The 20,788-nt window shown below is 41.5% G+C and overlaps 2 protein-coding genes and 1 long non-coding RNA gene across 4 annotated transcripts in view; 1 reads left to right on the top strand and 2 right to left on the bottom strand.

Moving 5' to 3' along the window:
- cep104 (centrosomal protein 104) overlaps positions 1–8,955 on the bottom strand; it is a 66,775-nt gene extending 57,820 nt beyond the window's left edge. Inside the window, exons 1-5 of one of the 2 annotated variants that reach the window (XM_034208990.1) lie at positions 8,795–8,953; positions 7,502–7,628; positions 7,177–7,350; positions 6,188–6,326; positions 5,948–6,010 (exon numbers count right to left, since the gene is read on the bottom strand). In XM_034208990.1, coding sequence (XP_034064881.1) covers positions 5,948–6,010; positions 6,188–6,326; positions 7,177–7,350; positions 7,502–7,614 — 489 coding nt within the window. In that variant the 5' untranslated portion in view covers positions 7,615–7,628; positions 8,795–8,953. Of the gene's footprint in view, positions 1–5,947; positions 6,011–6,187; positions 6,327–7,176; positions 7,351–7,501; positions 7,629–8,794 lie in introns of both variants that reach the window. The other variant, XM_034208992.1, reaches the window with a different exon arrangement.
- lrrc47 (leucine rich repeat containing 47) lies at positions 8,866–15,388 on the top strand. The gene is made up of 9 exons (XM_034208993.1): positions 8,866–8,935; positions 9,096–9,193; positions 9,564–10,175; positions 10,755–11,207; positions 11,325–11,441; positions 11,560–11,675; positions 12,657–12,759; positions 12,935–13,024; positions 14,701–15,388. Exons 1-9 carry the CDS (start codon positions 8,881–8,883, stop codon positions 14,920–14,922), a joined length of 1,866 nt encoding a protein of 621 aa, XP_034064884.1. The 5' UTR covers positions 8,866–8,880; the 3' UTR covers positions 14,923–15,388.
- A 459-nt stretch (positions 15,389–15,847) lies between these two features.
- Positions 15,848–16,991, bottom strand: LOC117541782. Its single transcript, XR_004568347.1, has 3 exons — positions 16,949–16,991; positions 16,114–16,213; positions 15,848–15,958 (listed from the first exon to the last, which is right to left on the bottom strand). It is a non-coding gene; the product is annotated as an uncharacterized LOC117541782 (long non-coding RNA).
- Between the last annotated feature and the right edge of the window lie 3,797 nt (positions 16,992–20,788).

Below are 20,788 nucleotides of genomic sequence, written 5' to 3'. Positions count from 1 at the left end.
TCTGCCCCTCATGTGCTGTATAGGCTGGCATGATAGGCTGTTCAATGGGGCTGATGTGTTGTGTAGATTCTGCCAGAAGGAAAATCAGCGGGGAGGTGCCACATTGCTTTTCTTCCCGACTGCAACGCTGGTCCCGCAAATCAAGCAAGAACGTGATTGGTCGATATTCATTGTGGGGGTGGGGGAGGAGGGGCGTTAGATATAGAGTTGTAGTAAGTAGATAGAGTTCGCTATGATTTACGTGTCGTTTATGCATAGGGTAGATTCTTTTAATTACATTTCCTTTTTTGTTTTGTGTATTTTATACATTTTGGATTTGCTTGGCGAGCTATTTTTAGAACATGCCCGGCGGGCGACTCACGTTGCCCCTGCGGGCGACTGAGTGCCCGCGGGCACCGTGTTGGCTACCCCTGCTCTAGATAAATAGGCAGTTAACCGTTTTCTGTTACGAAGCACAAGCCGATATGAAAAGTGACAACGAAATGTATCCAGCATGAGAGGGTTATAACGTGGTCCATAATATTTCCAACCACCATTATTCTATAACTCCTTAATTAGGGCAATCAATTAGGAAACATATCAACTACCTCATTTCTTAGACGTCACAGTAGAAGAAGCACAGGTGTAAATTATGAAATATTGGCATGCATAAAGAGCCATCGTTAATGATATTAGTAACACCTGTGCTTTTTATTGTGATGATAAGTGAAAATAAAGGCAAACCAGGTTGGAGAAAGCTCAAAATTTAAAATAATCAGATTTCGCTTTATCAGCATTTACTAAAGCCTAAAGCAGGGGTGGGGAACCTTTTTCCTCTCAAGGGCCATTTCAATTTTTTCAACATCCTCCGAGGGCCGTACAAATTATTGACCTCTGCTTAAAAATCACAGCACATTCTTTCATGCTGTGCAAAGAAAAAGTAACCTCTTAGTCCAGATATCTTGCCATGACTCGCGTATGCATGCACGTGCACGGTTGTGGCATGACCACCAAACAGAAAGATATGGACACAAATTGTGTGCAAATTTATTTAGTTTCCTATCCATGTGAACATGATTTAAGTGGGGGGGGGCATAACCTCCTCTAGGGGGGGGGGGTCCGGGGGGCATTTTCCCCCGGGAAGATTTTTTTTAAATATTGAAGTTGAAAGCATCAATCTGGTGCACTTTGAGAGCAAAATGAAGAGATCTATGGAAACATCTCTCAACACCCATATAAAACGGAACTGTAAGCAGATTTACTTTTTCTTTATGGATATTTTACAAATCACTCTCCTTTCAAACTGTATTCTTGTTGATTAATAACAACTTTTTTTTACTGTCATATAGTATTTTATACCTGTTTATTTTATTCTCTTGTTTTTTGATAACTATAATGATCATATAAAGATGTGCCTTTACCTCACTGGTTGGAGAAAAAGCTTCTTATATTCGTTAGCATAGCTAGCTAACCAGATGCTAATAGCAACAAAGTTATTGACTGTATGATCAGAATGACAGATGAACAGATCGCCACTGGGCTTACAACTAAAGACACAGCCACGCAAAAACTGCAGCATGTGTACGGACCATAGACTGTATATGGTACGGACCCTATGGTACGGACTTATGGGTAGGCCTACTGCAATTTGTTTGAAGTCCCGGAGCCGCGTTCTGGTGCTCTCCGTCAGCACTGCACCCCTGTCAGACGAGACATATAACACGTTAGGCTCGTGTTGTGTTCAAGGACCATGACCGTTGCCAGGAAAAACAGGCACTCGCTTGTTTAATTATTTTGCGGTCTAGATTTCTTTAATTTTTTTCTTTTTTGCGTGTGTTTAGAAATTACCTCGAGGGCCATACCAAATGGTCTCGCGGGCCGTATACGGCCCAGGGGCCGGAGGTTCCCCATCCCTGGCCTAAAGATTGGCATTACTAATTGTATATTGACGGAACAGAGCAGATTGATAGTACTGTATAAGGGAGACTTAGCTGTACAATATGTTGTGTCCTGCCCTCAATCCAAATAAGAACAACAGATTGGTGGAGTTGTGTAAAGCATGGGATCATGAGTCTTTTCCACATTTGCAGTCAATGCAATAGGCTTCTTAAAGGTCCCATGACATGGCCATTTCTACCGATCATAATTCCATTGTTGAGGTCTACTAGAATAGGTTTACATTGTTCAATGTTCCGAAATCACATTGGTTTCTCATACAGCATCTCTGTATAGTATGTGTATTCACTCTCTGTCCTAAATGGTGTTGGAGCTCCTGCCCCCCCCTCCCTATGAGCCCACTGTGCTCTGATTGGTCAGCTCGCCCACTCTGTTCTGATGAGTCAACCACTGTTACAGCGGAACATCAGTGAGTATGTGTTACAATGGCGTTAGCAACCAGAAAATGACACCAGTAATGACAAACAGATGAGAATGCTGCGTGGGGTCTGGGTGCCGTGTTGGCGGGACGTTGCGGGGCTCCCTGTTCTGCCCTTTGGGGCTCGAGGAGCGGACAGTGTGAGCTGAATTACTGGTGTCGTTTCCTGGTTGCTGCGTGGGGTCTGCGAGACAGCGAGACACCGCGGAACTCAGCCTGAGCACACACACTCACAGCCACCCCCATACTCAAAACACCTGGCCTGGACTCCGACGACCTCCAGAATCACCGGCCGATCTCCAACCTTCCCTTCCTAAGCAAAACTCTGGAAAGAGTGGTTGCCGGCCAACTCCATCTGTACATGTCCAACCACGAGCTCTATGAGCCCTTCCAATCCGGCTTCAGACAGCAACACAGCACTGAGACCGCCCTCCTCAAGATCACCAACGATCTCCTCATTGCTGCTGACTGGCCGCCTCAGCATCCTCATCCTCCTGGACCTCTCTGCAGCGTTTGACACCATCTCTCACAACATCCTCCTCACCCGCCTCTCAGACCTCCTAGGTGTCACTGGCACAGCGCTGTCTTGGTTCACATCCTACCTCCATAACAGGAAACAGTTTGTCTCCATCAATGGCTCAAATTCACCCCCGGCCCCAGTCCACCACGGTGTACCCCAGGGCTCTGTGCTTGGCCCCCTCCTGTTCATCATTTACATGCTCCCCCTCGGCCAGATCATCCGACATCATGGACTCAATTTCCACTGTTACGCTGATGATACTGTAACTATATCTCAGCACTACTCCATCTTCCCAGCTCCCCCCTCAGTCTCTCATCAACTGCCTGCATGACATCAAAGCATGGATGTCGTCCAACTATCTCAAACTAAACAGCAGGAAAACAGAGCTCATGGTTGTGGCACCCAAGGCGCTGCTCCAGAAGGTTGGTGACTTCATCCTCGAGGTTGACGGCTGCTCCATCTCCCCATCTCCCGAAGCCCGCAACCTGGGCGTCATCCTTGACTCCACCCATTCCTTCCACTCCCACGTCATGTCTGTGACCAAATCGGCCTTTTTCCATCTAAGGAACATTGCCAGACTCCGACCGTCACCCTCGGAGTCGGTTGCCGAAACCCTAGTCCATGCGTTTGTCACCTCCCGCTTGGACTACTGCAATGGTCTCCTGTTTGGGGTTCCCAACAAAACCCCGGACAGGCTCCAGTATGTTCAAAACTGTGCTACTAGGGTACTCACACATACAAAGCCATGGCAGCACATCACTCCCACCCTCATCCACCTCCACTGGTTGCCGGTCAAGTCCAGCATAACATACAAAATCCTCCTCCTTACCTACAAGTCCCTCCATGCCCATGCCCCCCAGTACCTATCGGACATCCTTCGCCCACATGCCCCACCCCGGAACCTGCGGTCTTCAGACTCTGGCCTGCTTACCACACCCTGCACCAAACTGCGAACCTTCGGGGACAGAGCCTTCAGTGTGGCAGCCCCCACCCTCTGGAATGCTCTCCCTGCGGAGATCCGCAACATCCCCACGCTTGACGCCTTCAAAAGGGCCCTCAAGACCCATCTGTTTACTAAGGCCTTTGGCCCCTAATCTATTTGTTGTTTTGTCTGTCTGAGTGGTTGTCTGACTGTCTTTTGTTTTTGTTATGTTTGTTTTGCCCCTGTTCTTCTTTGTAACGCGACCTTGGGTCTCATGAAAGGCGCTATATAAATCTAAGCTATTATTATTATTATGACCAGGAAGAAAAAATTGGCAAAAGAAAAATCTCCAACGAGGCGTTCTGGGGCAGCATAGACAGGTATTTTCTGTGTTAGAATTTTACTCGCTACAGGGTGTACTTTGAGGGTTTGTGACTCTGCAGACCGTTTACATGCAGAAAAAGCTACATAACACAAGGGGACGGGTAATAACCAGAAAAGCATGTCATGGGATCTTTAAGGTTGAGATTTGTTTGTTGTCAAATGTCAAGGAGGTTTTTATCGGGAGCAGAATTATCCACAGAGTTTCCTCCTCTCTATAACAAATAGAGCCAGAGATTAAAAAAGTAAAATACTGACCAAAACATTCGTGTTAAAATGGTCACGTTTAGCAGACATTGAATTTAAAAGCAGCAAGCTAACCACTAATGTTTACTCAGCTTCCTTCATCTGGGGGGAAATGTATGGTTAAAAACAATTAATATCTCAAAAGTCTATTGTAAGAATGTTGCCTATACCTGGATCAAAATGCAATATATGATTCTGGCAAACAACCACACCGTTCAAAGGGGATATGTTGCTATTACCAATATCAAAAAGACTGTTAGCTCGATTGAAAGCAGGGATTTTTCTAATTAAAGAAGTTTTTAATCAAATGTGAGTACACAATTTATAATGTATAACATAAGTCTGGTCGGTTTAAGTATATTTAAATTCAGAATCCTTTTTTTGGAGGCAATAACGGCAGCTTCAACATATCCACAATTGGAAAAAGCTTCCATTTACCATCATCCCTTACACTTTTGAATGGCTGTGTGAGTACGATGAACAAAATTCCATTCCCCTCCATTGCATTTGACAAATGTGCGTGGCTTGATACCCCCTAGAGGTAATGTAGAAGATACCTTTTTCTTGATAATTTAAATAACCAACACTTTTAAAATACAATAAGCTTCCTTGCTTTGTCTGCACTACAGTGTCCCTCCGCAGGACAAACACAACGTGCGCTCACAGAACAGATACAAGAGAACAAGATCTAGCCGACCCTCCAGGCGAGATCGCTGCTGCGGTGGAGGTGCTCAGAGTCGGATTAGCGGAGCAACAATGCACGGCCTGTTCACTGGAATCTGTGCGAGTGTGTGTCCGTGTCTCTCCCTGTCTGTGTGTGTGTGTTTTTGTGTTTTAAGGTGCTCTCTCTCCTCCAGAACCTGTCTGTCTGCAGAACTATCTGATTTCACCGGCTAACTAAAGGCCTCCTGTGTGATTACATACTATCCTGCCTTTGTGTCTCATTACTACATTCCTAACACATACACATACACACCATACACACACACACACACACACACACGCACACACCATTCAGGTAAACACACACACACACACACACACACACACACACACACACACACACACCATTCAGGTAAACACGTGTGCATATAGACATGCTTATATAGTGTATTCGGATCAGTAAATACAAATAAATACAACATAAACGTCCGATCAAAATAAATGTTGATCTATTATATCTATTTAATTCAGTACATCCTCCCCATATAAATATATAATGTTTAAAAAAGGCAAATAGCATCATAATAGGAACATTGTTCAGAATTCAGCTTATAAAGGATACACAAATAATATACCTTATGTGACGAATTATTTCACCATTGGTGTTACCATTTAAAAAAGCCAAAGTTCAAACTGTCATAGTCCCCAGCAAATGGATGAAGACATCAATCAACTCATTACTTAGTGACTGATGACAGACTGATGAGCATGTCGCATAAAACCACAGCACAACAGCCCCATCTAATGCCGAGCAGATAGAAGTTCAGTGAAGGGTGACTGGGTGCAGAGAGTGCTCACTTACAATAGTGTTAAAAGCATTGCCATCCAAAGAATCTCCCACAACATTAATGGCCACCAAAGCAACCTGAAATCATAAATTCATGTGGTAGAACAGAAAAAAATATATCAATGCATGTGACAAAAGGATGTGTTGGGAGGTTAATATGGTAAATACTTTACAGCATTTTAAAGGATAAGGTTGGTGATATACTATATTTTTATTATAATAAAAAAATCATGTGAAAATGGTGTAACAGACTACCTGATTGTGATGATTGTATTGGTTGACATGGTTCCTGTGGAAGGTAATTCTCAGGTATGTTCCGATGGCGTCCACGTGGACTGACTTCAACTCCCGAGCTTTGAAACCCGTCTTCTCATTGTCCGACAAAGACACGTACCTGTGGTGAGAGTACAGTGTTGCCTTTCAGTTAAAGTCCTCTGCTGATAAATACTAGACTTGAATGCACAAACAATTGTAATCTATCATGATATAGAATGCTGCAGGGATTATATTTGTTTGAAGGCCAGCCTGTAAACATCACGCTGGTTCCTTTGACAAAATGCCAATGGGTTATTCACTTTGGATTTTGGTGGTTTTATTCAGCAATTTAATCTTCACAGAAGAACACCACATTTCGGATATCTGAAGCATAAATGCAATTGCTAAAGTTAGATATAAACACTTTTTACTTCAATGCACTTGCTTAACACGTGCAGTCATATACAGATTTTAGCACTTATTCCTGAAGCAATGTATACTGTAAAGATACTGTGGGATAATTCATACTAAACATCTAGCAGGGTACAATTTCAATATTTTGTATAACAGGCATTTATTTGCTAACGTGTATGTATTTTGATTCTAGGGCACATCCTTCAGGGATCTCGCAAATGATGGCTTTAAGAGTAGAACTGTCCCATCAACATCCACCTTTTGATATCTAACAGCAATATATTATTGAAACCAGATTATGGTTGCTTCTATTCAAGTAAAGGCTTTAAAATTAAACAACATAATCCTAGATTACCAATTGCCTTTTGGGGATTCTACATAACTATTGAACAGAGCTTTTCTGCATGTACTGTACCTCCTTCCCGGTAAAGTTGATTAGATACAAAATTAGAACCAGATCAAAGTAACCAAGCTTAGTGTCTGAGCCTCATCCCTAGCGCCTGGACAACAATTATAGTAAAACTACCCTTTAAGGTAGAAGTAAAAATGTAGCCTATCCGAGTCTGCAGTCTCACCCGAGTCTGCGAAGCTGTCCAGGGAACCCTGAAGTGCCGGTTTCAGGCAGGGTGTCTCCAATGTGGAACTCCACCTTGGCTGGGATCAGGTACTGATGGGCCAGCAGCTGCAGTTTCCTCACCCTGCATCTCTCCACCAGCTGGAGGGTGATATGTTGAGTGTAGGGGCACAGCCTGCAGAAAATCGGATTTACACAAAGTTACATTTGTTTAAGAGGGTAGAAAAATACTAAAAACTGCCAATATTTTTGATGCTTTTCAGCTAAGAAAGACATGAATAAATGTGACATGCTTGTGAAAGTTAAGAGCTGTTTTATTAAAGTACCTGCTGGATCTCCAGCCATTGACTGTGGGTGCGTGGACCATGAGCTCCTTGGCACTGAAGTTGTCCTCATGACTTGAAGAGTTGACTACAATGAATCCTATCTTCCTGGGCATCCCTCTGGTGGACACTGAGAGAACACAAATAAGTATTTTTATTTATACAAGCAAAACATACATCTGATATTGAGGATGATTTTACAATTCAATTACTTATCCTACAGGCTTACAATGTGTGTTTAATAACATCTCCATTTTCTATAACAATGACATTATGCCTGGAGATGCTCTAGTAACAATAAGCGACAATTTAATGGCAGGTTTTTAAATTATATGTCTAGTTATGACCAAAAAACTAAATCCTCTTTATGTCTGGTTCACAAACCTCTTTTTAGTACCACCTGACATTTATTGTCTGGTCAGATGTTCAGTCCAGTTTAATTATTATTTGATCACATAGTTTCAGATTTAAATGTTTCCAATTTCAGACTGCATTTTATTCAAGCAGTGTTCTTGTATGGGTGCTTGAGCTAAACATTTGACAACTTAAGCCTATTTTTATCAGTGAAAAAAACAGTTGTGTAAGAACAAAATGGTATGTTTCTCGAGTATTACAATTATAGTTTAAAATATCAGTAACCACATACAGGTAGTGTATTCGTATCACTAGTACTGACACATTTACAAGACAATGTTTAATCACAGTCACTTTACTTGACCAAACAATGCTGAGCAAACCTGTCAGCAATTACACATTCATTTTAAGAAATAATACAAACAATAAACTTATTTTAACCATAAAAATATGTATTAACATTTGGTTTGTTAGTAATGCTAGCTGGTACGTTGTTCATCATGTTATGGTTCTGAGTGTGTGTCATTAGCTGTAAATAACGTTTTGCTAAACGCACGAGGCTTAAATATTTGTTGAAGGGTTTACTTGTGTCGCAGGAAATATTCAACTGCTAATTTACTGCATTTAGTTTGGGGTAGGGTTATCTGCAAAGGAAATACACTATCCTGGGCAGAGCATACACAAAACCCCCTTGGTAGTAGGGGTAGGACAGAGAAGCCTTTATTGCTGACTGGAGCATGTTGGGCGGAGGGCATTAACGCTAGCTAACTGTTGACTACTGTATCAGCCAACATAGCTACTTTTACAGTAGCTTTATTCTAATGTGAACCGCTAAAATACAGAAATGCCCTGACAACTGTTGGTCGCTGTAGACTATCTTTTTTGGGTGAACATTTGGGTGTAAATACAAGTTTTATTGCGTTTATTTCAAAGATATCTTACCACGAACATCACCGTAATGTTGACAGCTTGTAGTCCCATCGCATCTCCATAACCACCGGTGACAACAACCAGCGCGGACATGCGCAATGGTGTGGGACCGACGTCAGTCGCAATGGGTTGTGGTCAATGTGGTTTTACACGGTCGGAAATGTTTTTTTTACATCACCCGTTAAATGTTAAATCCATGTTTATCGTAAATATCTGGTGTATGTATTGTGTTTCTGCCTACAAATCGAAACAATTATCACATGGATAATGTTTCAAAATGTATTTTAATATGCGTTTTTCAAACTTCTTCCAGGACCCCGGATGGGAAATAGCATCGTGTCATCGTGCCTTTTACAACAGGAAGTTGTCTACAAAATAAAGGCACAGCATGAAACATTAACTTTTACACACGTAAGTTCCTATAATATAAATATTTAAAATCCAAATGTGCCACAGATCTGTATGTATCACTAATGAATAATTATTTAGAAATTGTGTATTTACTTTCTTTTTTTGTATGTGTTATGCTTAGTCTATTTTTGATTGTAGTAGGCCTACAATGTGTAAATGTAAATGTTTCATGTTGTGTTTTTTCAGTCTAGACTCCAGAGGATGAACATCTTATATTTGTATTTTTTACCGTTCGTAAATTCATCTTGTGAATTAAAAAAGCTCTTATATTGTTATAAAATTACATTTCGATTTGACTAATTTTGTATGTACAGGCGATCAGTAAATCCCAAACATACACATTTATTTTGAAATATTAAAACGGATGTAGTGTTTTTTATTGTCTCTTCAACTAGTCTTAGCAGCAGCAAGCATGGATGACATCGAGCAATGGCCAGAAATAGAGAAAGTAGCGTTAGAGAAGAGACGTGAACTGGTTTTCCAGGGTGCAGCTTTCGATGAAAGGATTGCCTCAAACGGGGGGCTCTGCTCGGCTATCTACACCCTCAAACTGCTGAACTATCTGGAAGTTAGCCAGTGCCCGAGTTTGACAGAGATCCACGAGGACATCCAACATCTGACCAGCCTGCAGAGCCTCATCTTGTGCAGGAACAAGCTCGCCTCCTTCCCGAGTGTGGTCGGTCAGCTCAAGTCCCTGAAGGTCCTGGATATTTCAGCCAACAACCTGACTGTTTTACCAGAGGGGATCACCCAGTTGAAGGAGCTCAACACCCTCAATGTGAGCTGCAACAGCCTGGAGGTCCTGCCAGAGGGACTGAGCAAGTGCACCAGGCTCTCCACCATCAACATCTCCAAGAACAAGATCACTGCTTTCCCTGCTGATTTCTACTCCGAGAAACTGGACCTCCTCAGCATGCTGGTCGCCTATGACAACTCCATTGAACAGCTGAGTGGAGATGTTCACAAGCTAGCTGCTCTAAAGGTGGGCCGGATGCTATTGTTAGCTCTTATACACATATCATGTCATCTTTTAGGGGCTAATTGTGCTTCTGGGTGAATAAAATGTACGCCGAATTAAAATGAAGGTTTCACTTTGTGTAGGGTGTGTCTGGAATTATAGCTAACAAAGAGTCATATTTGCTTATATGCAATGCAGCACAAACATTTTATTTTTTTGTCCAGAGTTTGGTCGGTAGCCTGCCATAAATGACTCATCTATTTCATGTTAATGCAGTAGGTCTGGATGATATGGAAAAAGGTTTAATAATAATGATTTCCCAAAATATTAAGCAATGTAATTTTAGAAAACAAATCACTTGTATATTTTGGATATAATGAAGTGGGTAAAGGCAAATAATACAAGTTAGGACAGTCTGGTAAGTACAAAAAAAGACATACATTTGCTGTAATGCAGCCTTTAAGCTACCAACTTTTATACAATATTCTGAAATCTAAAATGTAAGAAGATATCTATTCTCATATCAAGATTTTGATATAATTATGAAATATTGTTTTTTCTTAACATAACAGTTCAAAACTAAACGTTCGCCCTTTTTTTCAGATGCTGGACCTCTCTAACAACAAGCTAAAGGAGATCCCACCCGAATTGAGCGACTGTGCCAAGCTTAAGGAGATCAACTTCAAAGGCAACAAGTTGAGTGACAAACGTCTGGAGAAGATGGTCAACGGCTGCCAGACCAAGTCCATTCTGGAGTACCTCAGAGGAAAAGGAAAGGGAAGACAGGGTGAGGAAGGAGCTGACGCGGAAGGGGGTCGCAAGGCGGACAAAGGTAAACGCCAGCAGAGGAAGAAGAAGGATAAGGGGGCAGAGGATGAGGTGGAGGAACTGAACAAGATGGTGGTGAAGGTTCTCCACGTTTCGGACACTCCTGAAGCACTCACGGTGACAGTGAGTTCAGAGGTGAAAGACGTCCGACCGTACTTGGTGTGCTGCATTGTCAGGGGCATGAACCTCCAATCTGGGAACGCTCTTAAACGATTCCTCGTTGCTCAGGTAAGATCAGACCCCTCACAAGGGTGTGCGCTTTGGACAATTGTCTTAGTTTAGCATGACTAATACAATAAGTGTGCTGTGTTGTCACCAAAAAAGTGTCACCTCTTGTTTTGCCAGACAAAGCTTCATGATGACTTATGTGGTAAAAGGACCATCGCGACCATTGCAACTCATGATGTGCAGCTTATTAAAGCTCCTCTGGTGTATGATGTCAAACCACCTACACAGCTGAAGGTATGCTAACGTAGATTCATGTCAATTTCAGTTCAGTTGCTTTGTGGTCAATTATAATTGTCACTGTAAAGCTCTCCAACAACATATCCATCTCACAAAAGACGGCATTGGTTTTTAGGTTGTTTCGCTGGGTCGGAAGGAGATGACGGCTGTGGAGCTGATAAGACAGCTTCAGCTGGAGGCTGACGAGCTGAGGAAGCAGAAGAAGAGGCAGAACGTCACCGGCCTGCACAAGTCAGTATTACTTCTGACTCCTCTCTTCTGTAGGAAAAAGTGTTGTGAAATATCTTGTATTGGTTAACTACAAGCTTGAGTCCAGGGAAGAACGTTTTGGTAAAAAAATGTTGAAAACCCATTAACTGTTATTTCAAAATAAAATACCTTATTCGTAACATTAAAGTTAAGGTAAGCAGTTTTATTTTTGGTGTCACTTCTTGTCATGGTGTAATTCAGTCTAATAAAGACCATTAGACTCCTACACCGGCTCATGGTTCTGTTTTCAGTCTTTAAAAAATGAGGGAAGACTTCAAGATAATTTTCGGAAACAAAAGTTACTATAAGCTGTTCTATAAATAGAGAATGGCCTTCAGGCGATTGAAAAGTTGCTATTCCAGCATAGGCGTCAACTGCCAACACATTAAAGCAACCCAAAAAGGAAGACGTACTTAGATTATTATGAAACATTTTGCCCAAAATAACTGCCTACCTCAGCTTTAAAGTGGTTCACCAGACCTCTGTACAACGTGCTTGCTGCTGTAACACATGAGGGCAGTGTTAGTATGTTGGACGACAGCTTAAGTTTGTTTTATTAAAACCTTTGTGTTGAATGAGCAATGAGTTGTAGGCTCATTTTAAGGCAACATCAGCCAACAATTCTGGATGTAGTTATCAGTGTGGGATAAAAAAAAAAATGCTGAAACATTTTGAGATAATATTGATCAGTTGATCTTAATGGTAATAATAGACATGACTGAACATTATGTAAACCGCTTTTATCAATCTTATTAATGCTTTAATTAAAGCCACTTGCTGTTGGTTTAAAAGACTATTCAGGATGCCGACACACACTCAATGAAACCTGCAAATCAAAGAATCTTAAATCTAAAGGCTGAATTCAATGTAACCATTTCTTTAAAGCATATCACCTGCTATGTGTCTGTTACATTTGCTAAAGCCCTTTCATAATGCTGTCTCAACTATTTTGTGTTTTCACAGATACCTTCAGCTTCTGAAGGGAAAAGAAATGTATCCCTGCTTAGTGGATGCAGAAGGACATGTGATCTCTTTCCCACCTATAACTAACAGTGAGAAAACCAAGGTGTGTATGTCTATTTTGAAATCATAATTTGTACTTTCTCTAAAGACTTAAATAAGGTGTAAAATATATTAGCGGAGAAAACATAAAACCCCTTACACATGCCTCATGCCACATCGACCTGTAGCTTACAGTTTGTCTCTGTGGAGTTATATAATCAGCTGATTTGATTTTACAGATCAAGAAGACAACCAAGGAGTTGTTCTTGGAGGTGACAAGTGCAGCCAGCCTGCAGACCTGTAAAGATGTTATGGATGCTCTGATTGTGGTAAGTGTGGCAGTAATCCTACAATTGTTAACTTTCTTAAAAATCTAACAATACCAATATTAAATGTTGTTTTGCGAACATTTCGGTATTTTAAATTGGAAAGTTTTCCGATAAATAAAAGGGCAGGCAACCTTAATGTAGCAATCTCATTTAAATTAAACTGTTAGCCATTATTGTCTATCTTACATTTGAGAATTTATAACTTGTAACTTTTTAGTAAAATCCTATTTTGCATGATTAAATGGTGACTGGACTACATCCTGAAAAAAGTACCCGTGCAAATCGATTTTGGAAATGTGAATTGTTATAAATCTAGAAATGTTTTTTGTAATTGTGAACCAACAAATTAGTGGAATCTCTACATTGTTTAGCCCTTTTTTCTTTCTTCTTTCATTCTGTTCTGTATGCTACGGAGCCCTGGAGGGTTCATAGAGAGAAAAATAAATAAAACGTGACCACGTTTTACTTTCTCGTTCGCACGAGATACCTTCTCGTGCGCACGAGTTAATAAAGCGTGGTTAGTTTTATGGTGTGTGTCGTTCGTTCGTTCCGGTGCACTCCGGCAGGACTATAGCACATCGAGATTAAGATTAAACAAATTTCTTTCACTTGGGAATACACATATAACTATGGAGAACCAGATTTGTGTAAATTACTGTTCGTGGTAATTTGAAAACAAATGCCGGTGGTGTCGGACACACACACACACACCGAACACGCACACACAGAGCGGAGCTGAGCACACACACACACATCATGCGCCCCGGTGACCGGACATCTCCTTCATAAAACGAGGAAGAATACTCTGGTAGTTCGATGTGTGTAGACTAGAGGTGTGTGTGGTTAAACGTAGCAGCCTCGATCTCTATTCAGCGGTTCTAATGAAGGGAAACGCAGTGAAGTAAACAGTAAAAGGCACAGCTCTTTGCAGCTGGTGCTGCTCTTCTCAGATTCTGCTGAGTTACACGTTACTGCCTGTACGACGAAGCCACTTCAACAGACCCTGGATATGTTTGACTTACCCGGCTTAACTAACCCTAACAAACGCGATCTCGCTAAGCGGTCCTACGAAGCTGGTTATCAACTCAGTAAATCAACCAGGGTTTCTCTGTCCGGCTGAGAGCGAGTTCACGTAAAAGGGACGGGGTTAGCAACATTTGACCAATCACAAACATGGAGACGCGTGCTGACAGCGCAGCGTCATACTTCATGAATGAATAGTGTAAATAGCAAATTCTGCTTCGTAGTACAGGCCACTGGTGCCGCAGAGATTTCATAAAGCGAAGGAGGTTTTCCTTCTATAAAACAGCTATGGGCAGCAGATACTGTGAGTCACACAGGAATCCCTCAATTTAAATAAAACGAGGCCACGCTTTATTAACTCGTTCTCACGCTTTATTAACTCGTGCGCACGCTTTATTAACTTGTGCGAACGAGAAACTAAAACGTGGTCACGTTTTATTTATTTTTATCTCTATGAACCCTCCAGGGCTCCGTAGTATGCCGTTCTGGCAATGTGAAAACAGTTATATTCAGGCAGACAGTATGAGAAAAATAATGATATTTCTGAAAATGAAAGCATGTAAACATGTTCTAGAAGAAACCTTCAATGCAATTATGAAACAAAAAAAAGTTGAAATGTATCCTTTTAAAGTGCATTTCTGGTTTCATCACAGAAAATGGCGGAGTTGAACAAGTTCACGGCGGAGCATCAGGAGGAGGCGGGGTCAGACGGGGAAGGGGACAGCCCACAAGAGCCGGCAGGCAGCAGCGAGACCTCCAGCGAACTGATCGTCCAGCAGGTCCGCACGGTGGACCAGGACGGGAGCCTCAAGGTCGTCTACCCGTCCAAAACCGACCTCTGCAGCGCCATCAGCAACCTGACTGTCGTTTGGTAGTCGTTGCTGTGGATAACCTCTGATGTTTACACTCATTCACATGCTGCATGAAGTCATATTAACATGGCTAAGGTTAAGGTTTGACAACATGTAACAACATTACATCCTTTTTACTTCAGGGAGCACAGAAATCTGATCCATGATTGACGTGTTGCCTGTTGACGAATGTTTTTGATTTAAGCACAGCTTTTTGAACCACATAGTTATGTTAATAAATCGTGTTTGCTGCTTTCACAAAAGCATGAACAATATGTCAACATTTGTGCAAATATCCAGATTTTTGTATTATTTACAAAATGAAGAAACGTTGTCTGTTGGTAAACATATTTGTGTTCAATTAACATTGACTTTAACTTGGACTGGCGACTTGTGAGACCATTTGTTCACCTTGCAGTACATATTGGCATTTTCCCTTTAAGCAGCAGCAAAGAATGTCTGACTTAGACTTAATAAAATATACTCCTTCTTTCATTTATTTTATTTCATATGCCACACACACACAGTGTTTGCTGTTTAGCTACAGATTATGTAGGTCTGAGTGTTCTTGGTTTTGCCATTGTAGCTACAGTGCTAATGCTAACTGCCAAACAATGTGGGAACACAAACTGCCCCAGGTTCAGGTTATTTACGGTATTTGTACCCATAGGTAGATTCGGATTGCAGATAAAAGACCATGGATCCACCCTGACAAACATTCAAAAACAACACAGACACTGCTATAACATCATTTGTGCGATGACTGCGGGAATACAGCAGTTATTTTCAATCCTTCAAAACTTTTATACAGCATCTATGGATAGATCTAATCCATATTGGTGTTCTAATACAATGAGATATCTAGAACAGTAATATTTCTGACATTTCTCTAGCTAATGAACACATTGACAAACTGACATATTTATTTAAGAATGTTTATTTAAAAAGAGGAAAACTTTGAGATGCACCATTTCATTTCCATGGGGTTTTCTTTCTTATATTACAGGGATATCAGTATGTTAAGAGGTTTATTGTTTGGAAGCTAATCCCGACGAAGGATCTGCGAAAGAACAGGAAAAATGATTTTAGACAAATACTTGAATATACTGATAGATAGCATAACAATGATGGCCTTTTTTTAAAATTCAAATTTAGCAACTTTCTGTTGTAGCAGAAGTGTGGTAGCAACACTTTGTAGACATGTAAGATACTTACACAAGTGTAAGCCACCTCCAGCTACTTGTAAGTGCCGCCACAAGGGTCTTCAAACTCGGAATTGGTTGCACTGATAGTGCAGCGGTTTTTTCCATTGCAGCTGTGGATGGAGAGTGACATGAGTGAATAGACCCAGGAGCATATCAAATCTGATTTGTGTCAACCTCTTTATATATACAGTCTATCGTGTAAACCTAGGGGGATTTCATATAGGTTCAAACCAAATCACAGCCTTTCCATCAGCAAGTATCGTATGTCCCAATCATTTTTTGCAGATTGCTATTTTGCGTTATTAGCTAAGCCACTTCCAGGTACTTGTAAGTCTGGGGACAACCCCTTCCAAACATAGAGTGTGTTGCAATGATAGTACAGCTGTTTTATTCCATTGAAACTGTGGATATAGGGCAATGAGTAAATACACCCAGGAAAATATGAAATTTGATGTGTGTAAACCTAGAGATGTTTCTTATACTGCATAGGAAAATCCAAACACTCATATAACATCTGTCCTTGAAATGTTTGCAGATTGCTATTCCAATTGTAACCTTTTTCTAACTGACTGAGGTATAATAAGCATACAGTATTTATATATAGCCTATACAGCATTTCATAATCACTATAAGGTCGTCGAGAATCATAATACTACTAATTTATTTCATCACTCACATTTGCAAGGATCGTTAGTGTATTATTCCCAAAGTTACCATACCTAAAAACTATTTTTGAATGCATTATAACTAGAATCACAAACTGCTTTCAACAGATTATATGTACTGCATAGTCGTTTCTTGTAATGTGGAATGTTTTCCTTATAGCAAAGTCTCTGCAGCTTTACCTGTCTGCAACTAATGGCGCGTTTCCACTGCAGCGGGGTAGCCCCGTTTAAGCGTCCCTAAGCGTCCTCGCTCTGCCTCGCTGGCCGGCCCAGGCCGTGGCGCATTTCCATTACAGTTTAGGACCTGGGGTAGCAACGCAGTGTAGGCGGGGCGATCGGCTTTGTTTTTGTTCACATTTCGAGTTGTTCCGTCGAGCTCCCGCTGGATTTGATCATCCCCAATGAGATGTAGGAACGTCGTCACCTCCTCGGTCGACCACGGTGTGCTTTTCTTATTAGAAGTAGCCATTTTTGTAGCTCCTCCGTTTACAAAATGCTGTGTATAAAAATGCTGCAAGCTTGCTTCTAGATATATATGCGACGCTAGGGATGAACTCGCGCGCAATCTTGTGACGATTCTCTCTGACCAATCAGCAGTCGAGAGTGTTGACGTCACTAGTTCAGCCCTGGTCTGAGGCAGAGCCGTATAATAGAAGAGTTACGACAACGGAAGTCCAAAAACGGTTATCGTCACGTGGTTCATGTAGACGAGGATCGTTCCCCGGAAGTTCATGGCGGGCAATGTGAATGCATTGATAACAGGAGATAGAACTACGATTTTTGGTAATTATTAGTGAATAAAGGTTTTGATTTGCAATATGTATACAACAAATCGATATGTGTATGTATTTACATCAATATGTTTTAAAAAATAAAATAGAATTTGCTAATATTAAGTGATAATATTAGGATTAGTGTGAACAACTAGTTTACATGGTAGGCTAACAGTGCCTTGGTTAAAGAGCCTGTTGCTGTTTATTTATAGCTTTGAATTCTTCAAAACCAATATTATCTTCTTAAACTTGTATGGTAGTCAGGAGCATCACTTTCTAATGTTTATTGATATATTTAGAGGGAGGGGATCTAAAGTAATGCTTTAAAATTCAGATTAGATTAATGTCTACCATTTTCTTAAATTCATGGTAGTTTCAGTAATCCCATGGTAATTGAGGACACAAGTTATCTAAATGACTAATGTCATCTTTATGGCTTTCAGAAAGGACAGGAGACCGACAGGTGACTATCAAAGGACTAGCAGCAGCAGCATGATGATGATGTTAAATGTGTTGTTTTAGGAACATCCATTGCAAATACATGGAATTCAATAAACATTGAATAGCATGTCATGCAGTTTGTCTGTGCCTTTTCCTCCGTGTTGTCCTGGTTTGCTGTGCTGCCTCCTAGTCGCCACCATGGTTTGCTGTGCTGCCTGGGGATGCTCAAATCGCTCCGAGAAAGGAGTACGAATGTACGGCTTCCCCACTGACACAGAGTGGAGGAAAAAATGGCTGGCTCAAGTCAGCAGGAGCAATTTCACAACCAACAGCAAACAAATATGTGAGGTAATTATATACAAACACTGCATTTGCACTTTTTCACAAAACGAAAATCACACCATTGGGAAAGCTTAATGTTTTGTTTAATACAAAAAAACAGGGAAAGGCTTGAAAAACACAGAGTTGAGACTCAGGGTGCAGGGTGAGGGTCTCAGTGCAGGTATTCAGGCTCCATTGAAACCCCCTCTGGTTCTTGTGCTGAAAGAGGGATAAACAGACAGGAGAAAAGGTTATACACACCTATATAGCACACCTATTGGATGGGAAATTGCCTTGGGGAGATAAGGTGTGGTCTTTGTTCCCAACTGAAGTTATGGAACTTTATTATTTGTGAATTTAATAAAGTATGACAAATGGCATCAGTAACAGATGTGATATGAATTTCTATAAAGTTGTCTCACATTCTTGGTCATATTTTATATACAGTATGTAATGAGTATAACATGTCCAGTAAGTATAAAGTGTTTCCTAATACTGTGTATTCAACCACTATGGAATATGTATGTGGGCAGACAAAACTGAGTTGTTCTGTGTGTGAAGTAACCTCAAGTCACTCCGCAGGCACATTTTGATGCAGACCAGTTTGTCAAGACAAAAAAGGGCAAGACTAGGCTGAGAGCAGAGGCTATACCCACCATCTTCGTGCATCGCCCTGTGGTCAAAAAGAGAAGGGCCCCTGCACCACGATTCACCCCGGGACCTGTATCTACAAAGCCCATAGCTCATGATCACAGCTATAGTGTGAAAGGTGACACAGGTATAATAAGTATGAACTCTTAGTAACAAAAGTAATATTTCTTATTTTTAAGTGGTATAATATTTTAAATGTTCGAACATTTACAGTGCCATGTCTTCTACTTACATTAGTCTCAAAGATTGAGGGAAGAAGGGATGAGGAGACTGAGAGAAAGGAAAGTGAGGGTGAAGAAAGAGAGGACATGGCTAGTGAGGAGAGACAGGGAGGGCGGACACCACCCACTCAGCCAGCAGCCAGTCAGCATACGAGGGAACCAGCAGCCAGTCAGCATACGAGGGAACTAGCAGCCAGTCAGCATACGAGGGAACCAGCAGCCATTCAAACAGATCTATTACAACAATTAAAGAGAAAATTAAAGAGCCAAGAAGGAATCACCAAAAAAGCAAAGGCTGCACTAAGAAAAATCAGGAAGGAAAATGCAGCTCTCAAGAAAACAATGAAAATTAGGGACAAGAAATATAAGAAAACGTTTTCAAAAGACCAACTGAAGGCATTAGGCAGACTCACCACAAAGGGGATGAAATGGAGCAATGAGACAATTAAGAAGGCTTTAAAAATTTGCTTTGCGAGCGGACCAACGGGTTACAAAACTCTGCAGGAATTGAAGATTCCCCTTCCAGGAATAAGGACACTGCAAAGAAGGATGCAATGTGTTAAGTTTGAGCCTGGTGTGTTGACAGAGGTCTTTGATTTCCTAAAATTGAAGGCAGATACATTGACAGACCTTGAAAGGGAGTGTGTGTTGACCTTGGATGAAATGGCAATCACACCAAGTGTGGAGTTAGACATGATTACAGGCAAACTGTACGGTGATGTGACTTTACCAGGTCACACAGGGGTGGCAACACATGCTTGTGTGTTTATGTTGGCTGGAAACACAACACGGTGGAAGCAAGTAGTGGCATATCATTACACTGGCAATTCTACCAATGGAGCAGAGTACAGGCCAATCATTATCTTGAGATAATACAGAGGGCAGCATCCATAGGGCTACATGTGCTTGATGTCACCACCGACATGGGTAGCCCTAACCGAGCCATGTGGAAATCCTTTGGGGTGGACCAAAATAAAACATCGGTGCCACATCCAGCAAAACCAGACAGGCAGCTCTATTTCATGCCCGATGTCCCACATCTGGTAAAAAATTTTAAAAGTGCCCTTGTCCGTGGGCAGGTCTTCATAATTCCTGAGGATGTTGTTAACAGAGAGAACCTCCCCTCTAACGAGGTTTCTGTGGTCCCCATTAAGGACTTATTGACCTTTCAGGAAGGGATGGCCTTAAAAATAGCTCCCCATCTTTCAGCTGCAGCCATCGAGCCAAGTCACTTTGATAAGATGAAGGTTGGTCTTGCTCTAAATGTGTTCAGTAAGGCTACAAGTGCTGGGCTGAAATACATGGTGCAGCAAGAAAACCGCCCTCTGTCATACCTGACGACAGCGTGGTTCCTGGAGCAGGTTGATCGTTGGTTTGATCTGATGTCATCTCGCCATCCAATTACAGCCCTGAGCACGCTCAAGATGGAGGAGTACCAAAAGGCCATCACCTTCCTCCAGAACATCGTCCATCTGTTTCGTGGGATAAAGATAGGTCAAAAGGGAGGTTGGAAGCCTGTTCAAACAGGGGTGATAATGGCAACAACATCAATTTTGGCCATACAAGAGGAGATGCTTACACAAGGACACAGGTTTGTGTTAACGTCAAGGTTC

The sequence above is a fragment of the Gymnodraco acuticeps genome, unplaced genomic scaffold, assembly GCF_902827175.1.
Source record: "Gymnodraco acuticeps unplaced genomic scaffold, fGymAcu1.1, whole genome shotgun sequence".
NCBI lineage: Eukaryota > Metazoa > Chordata > Actinopteri > Perciformes > Bathydraconidae > Gymnodraco > Gymnodraco acuticeps.
The sequence above is the reverse complement of the archived record's forward strand: the minus strand, read 5'-3'. Positions and strand labels throughout refer to the sequence as shown.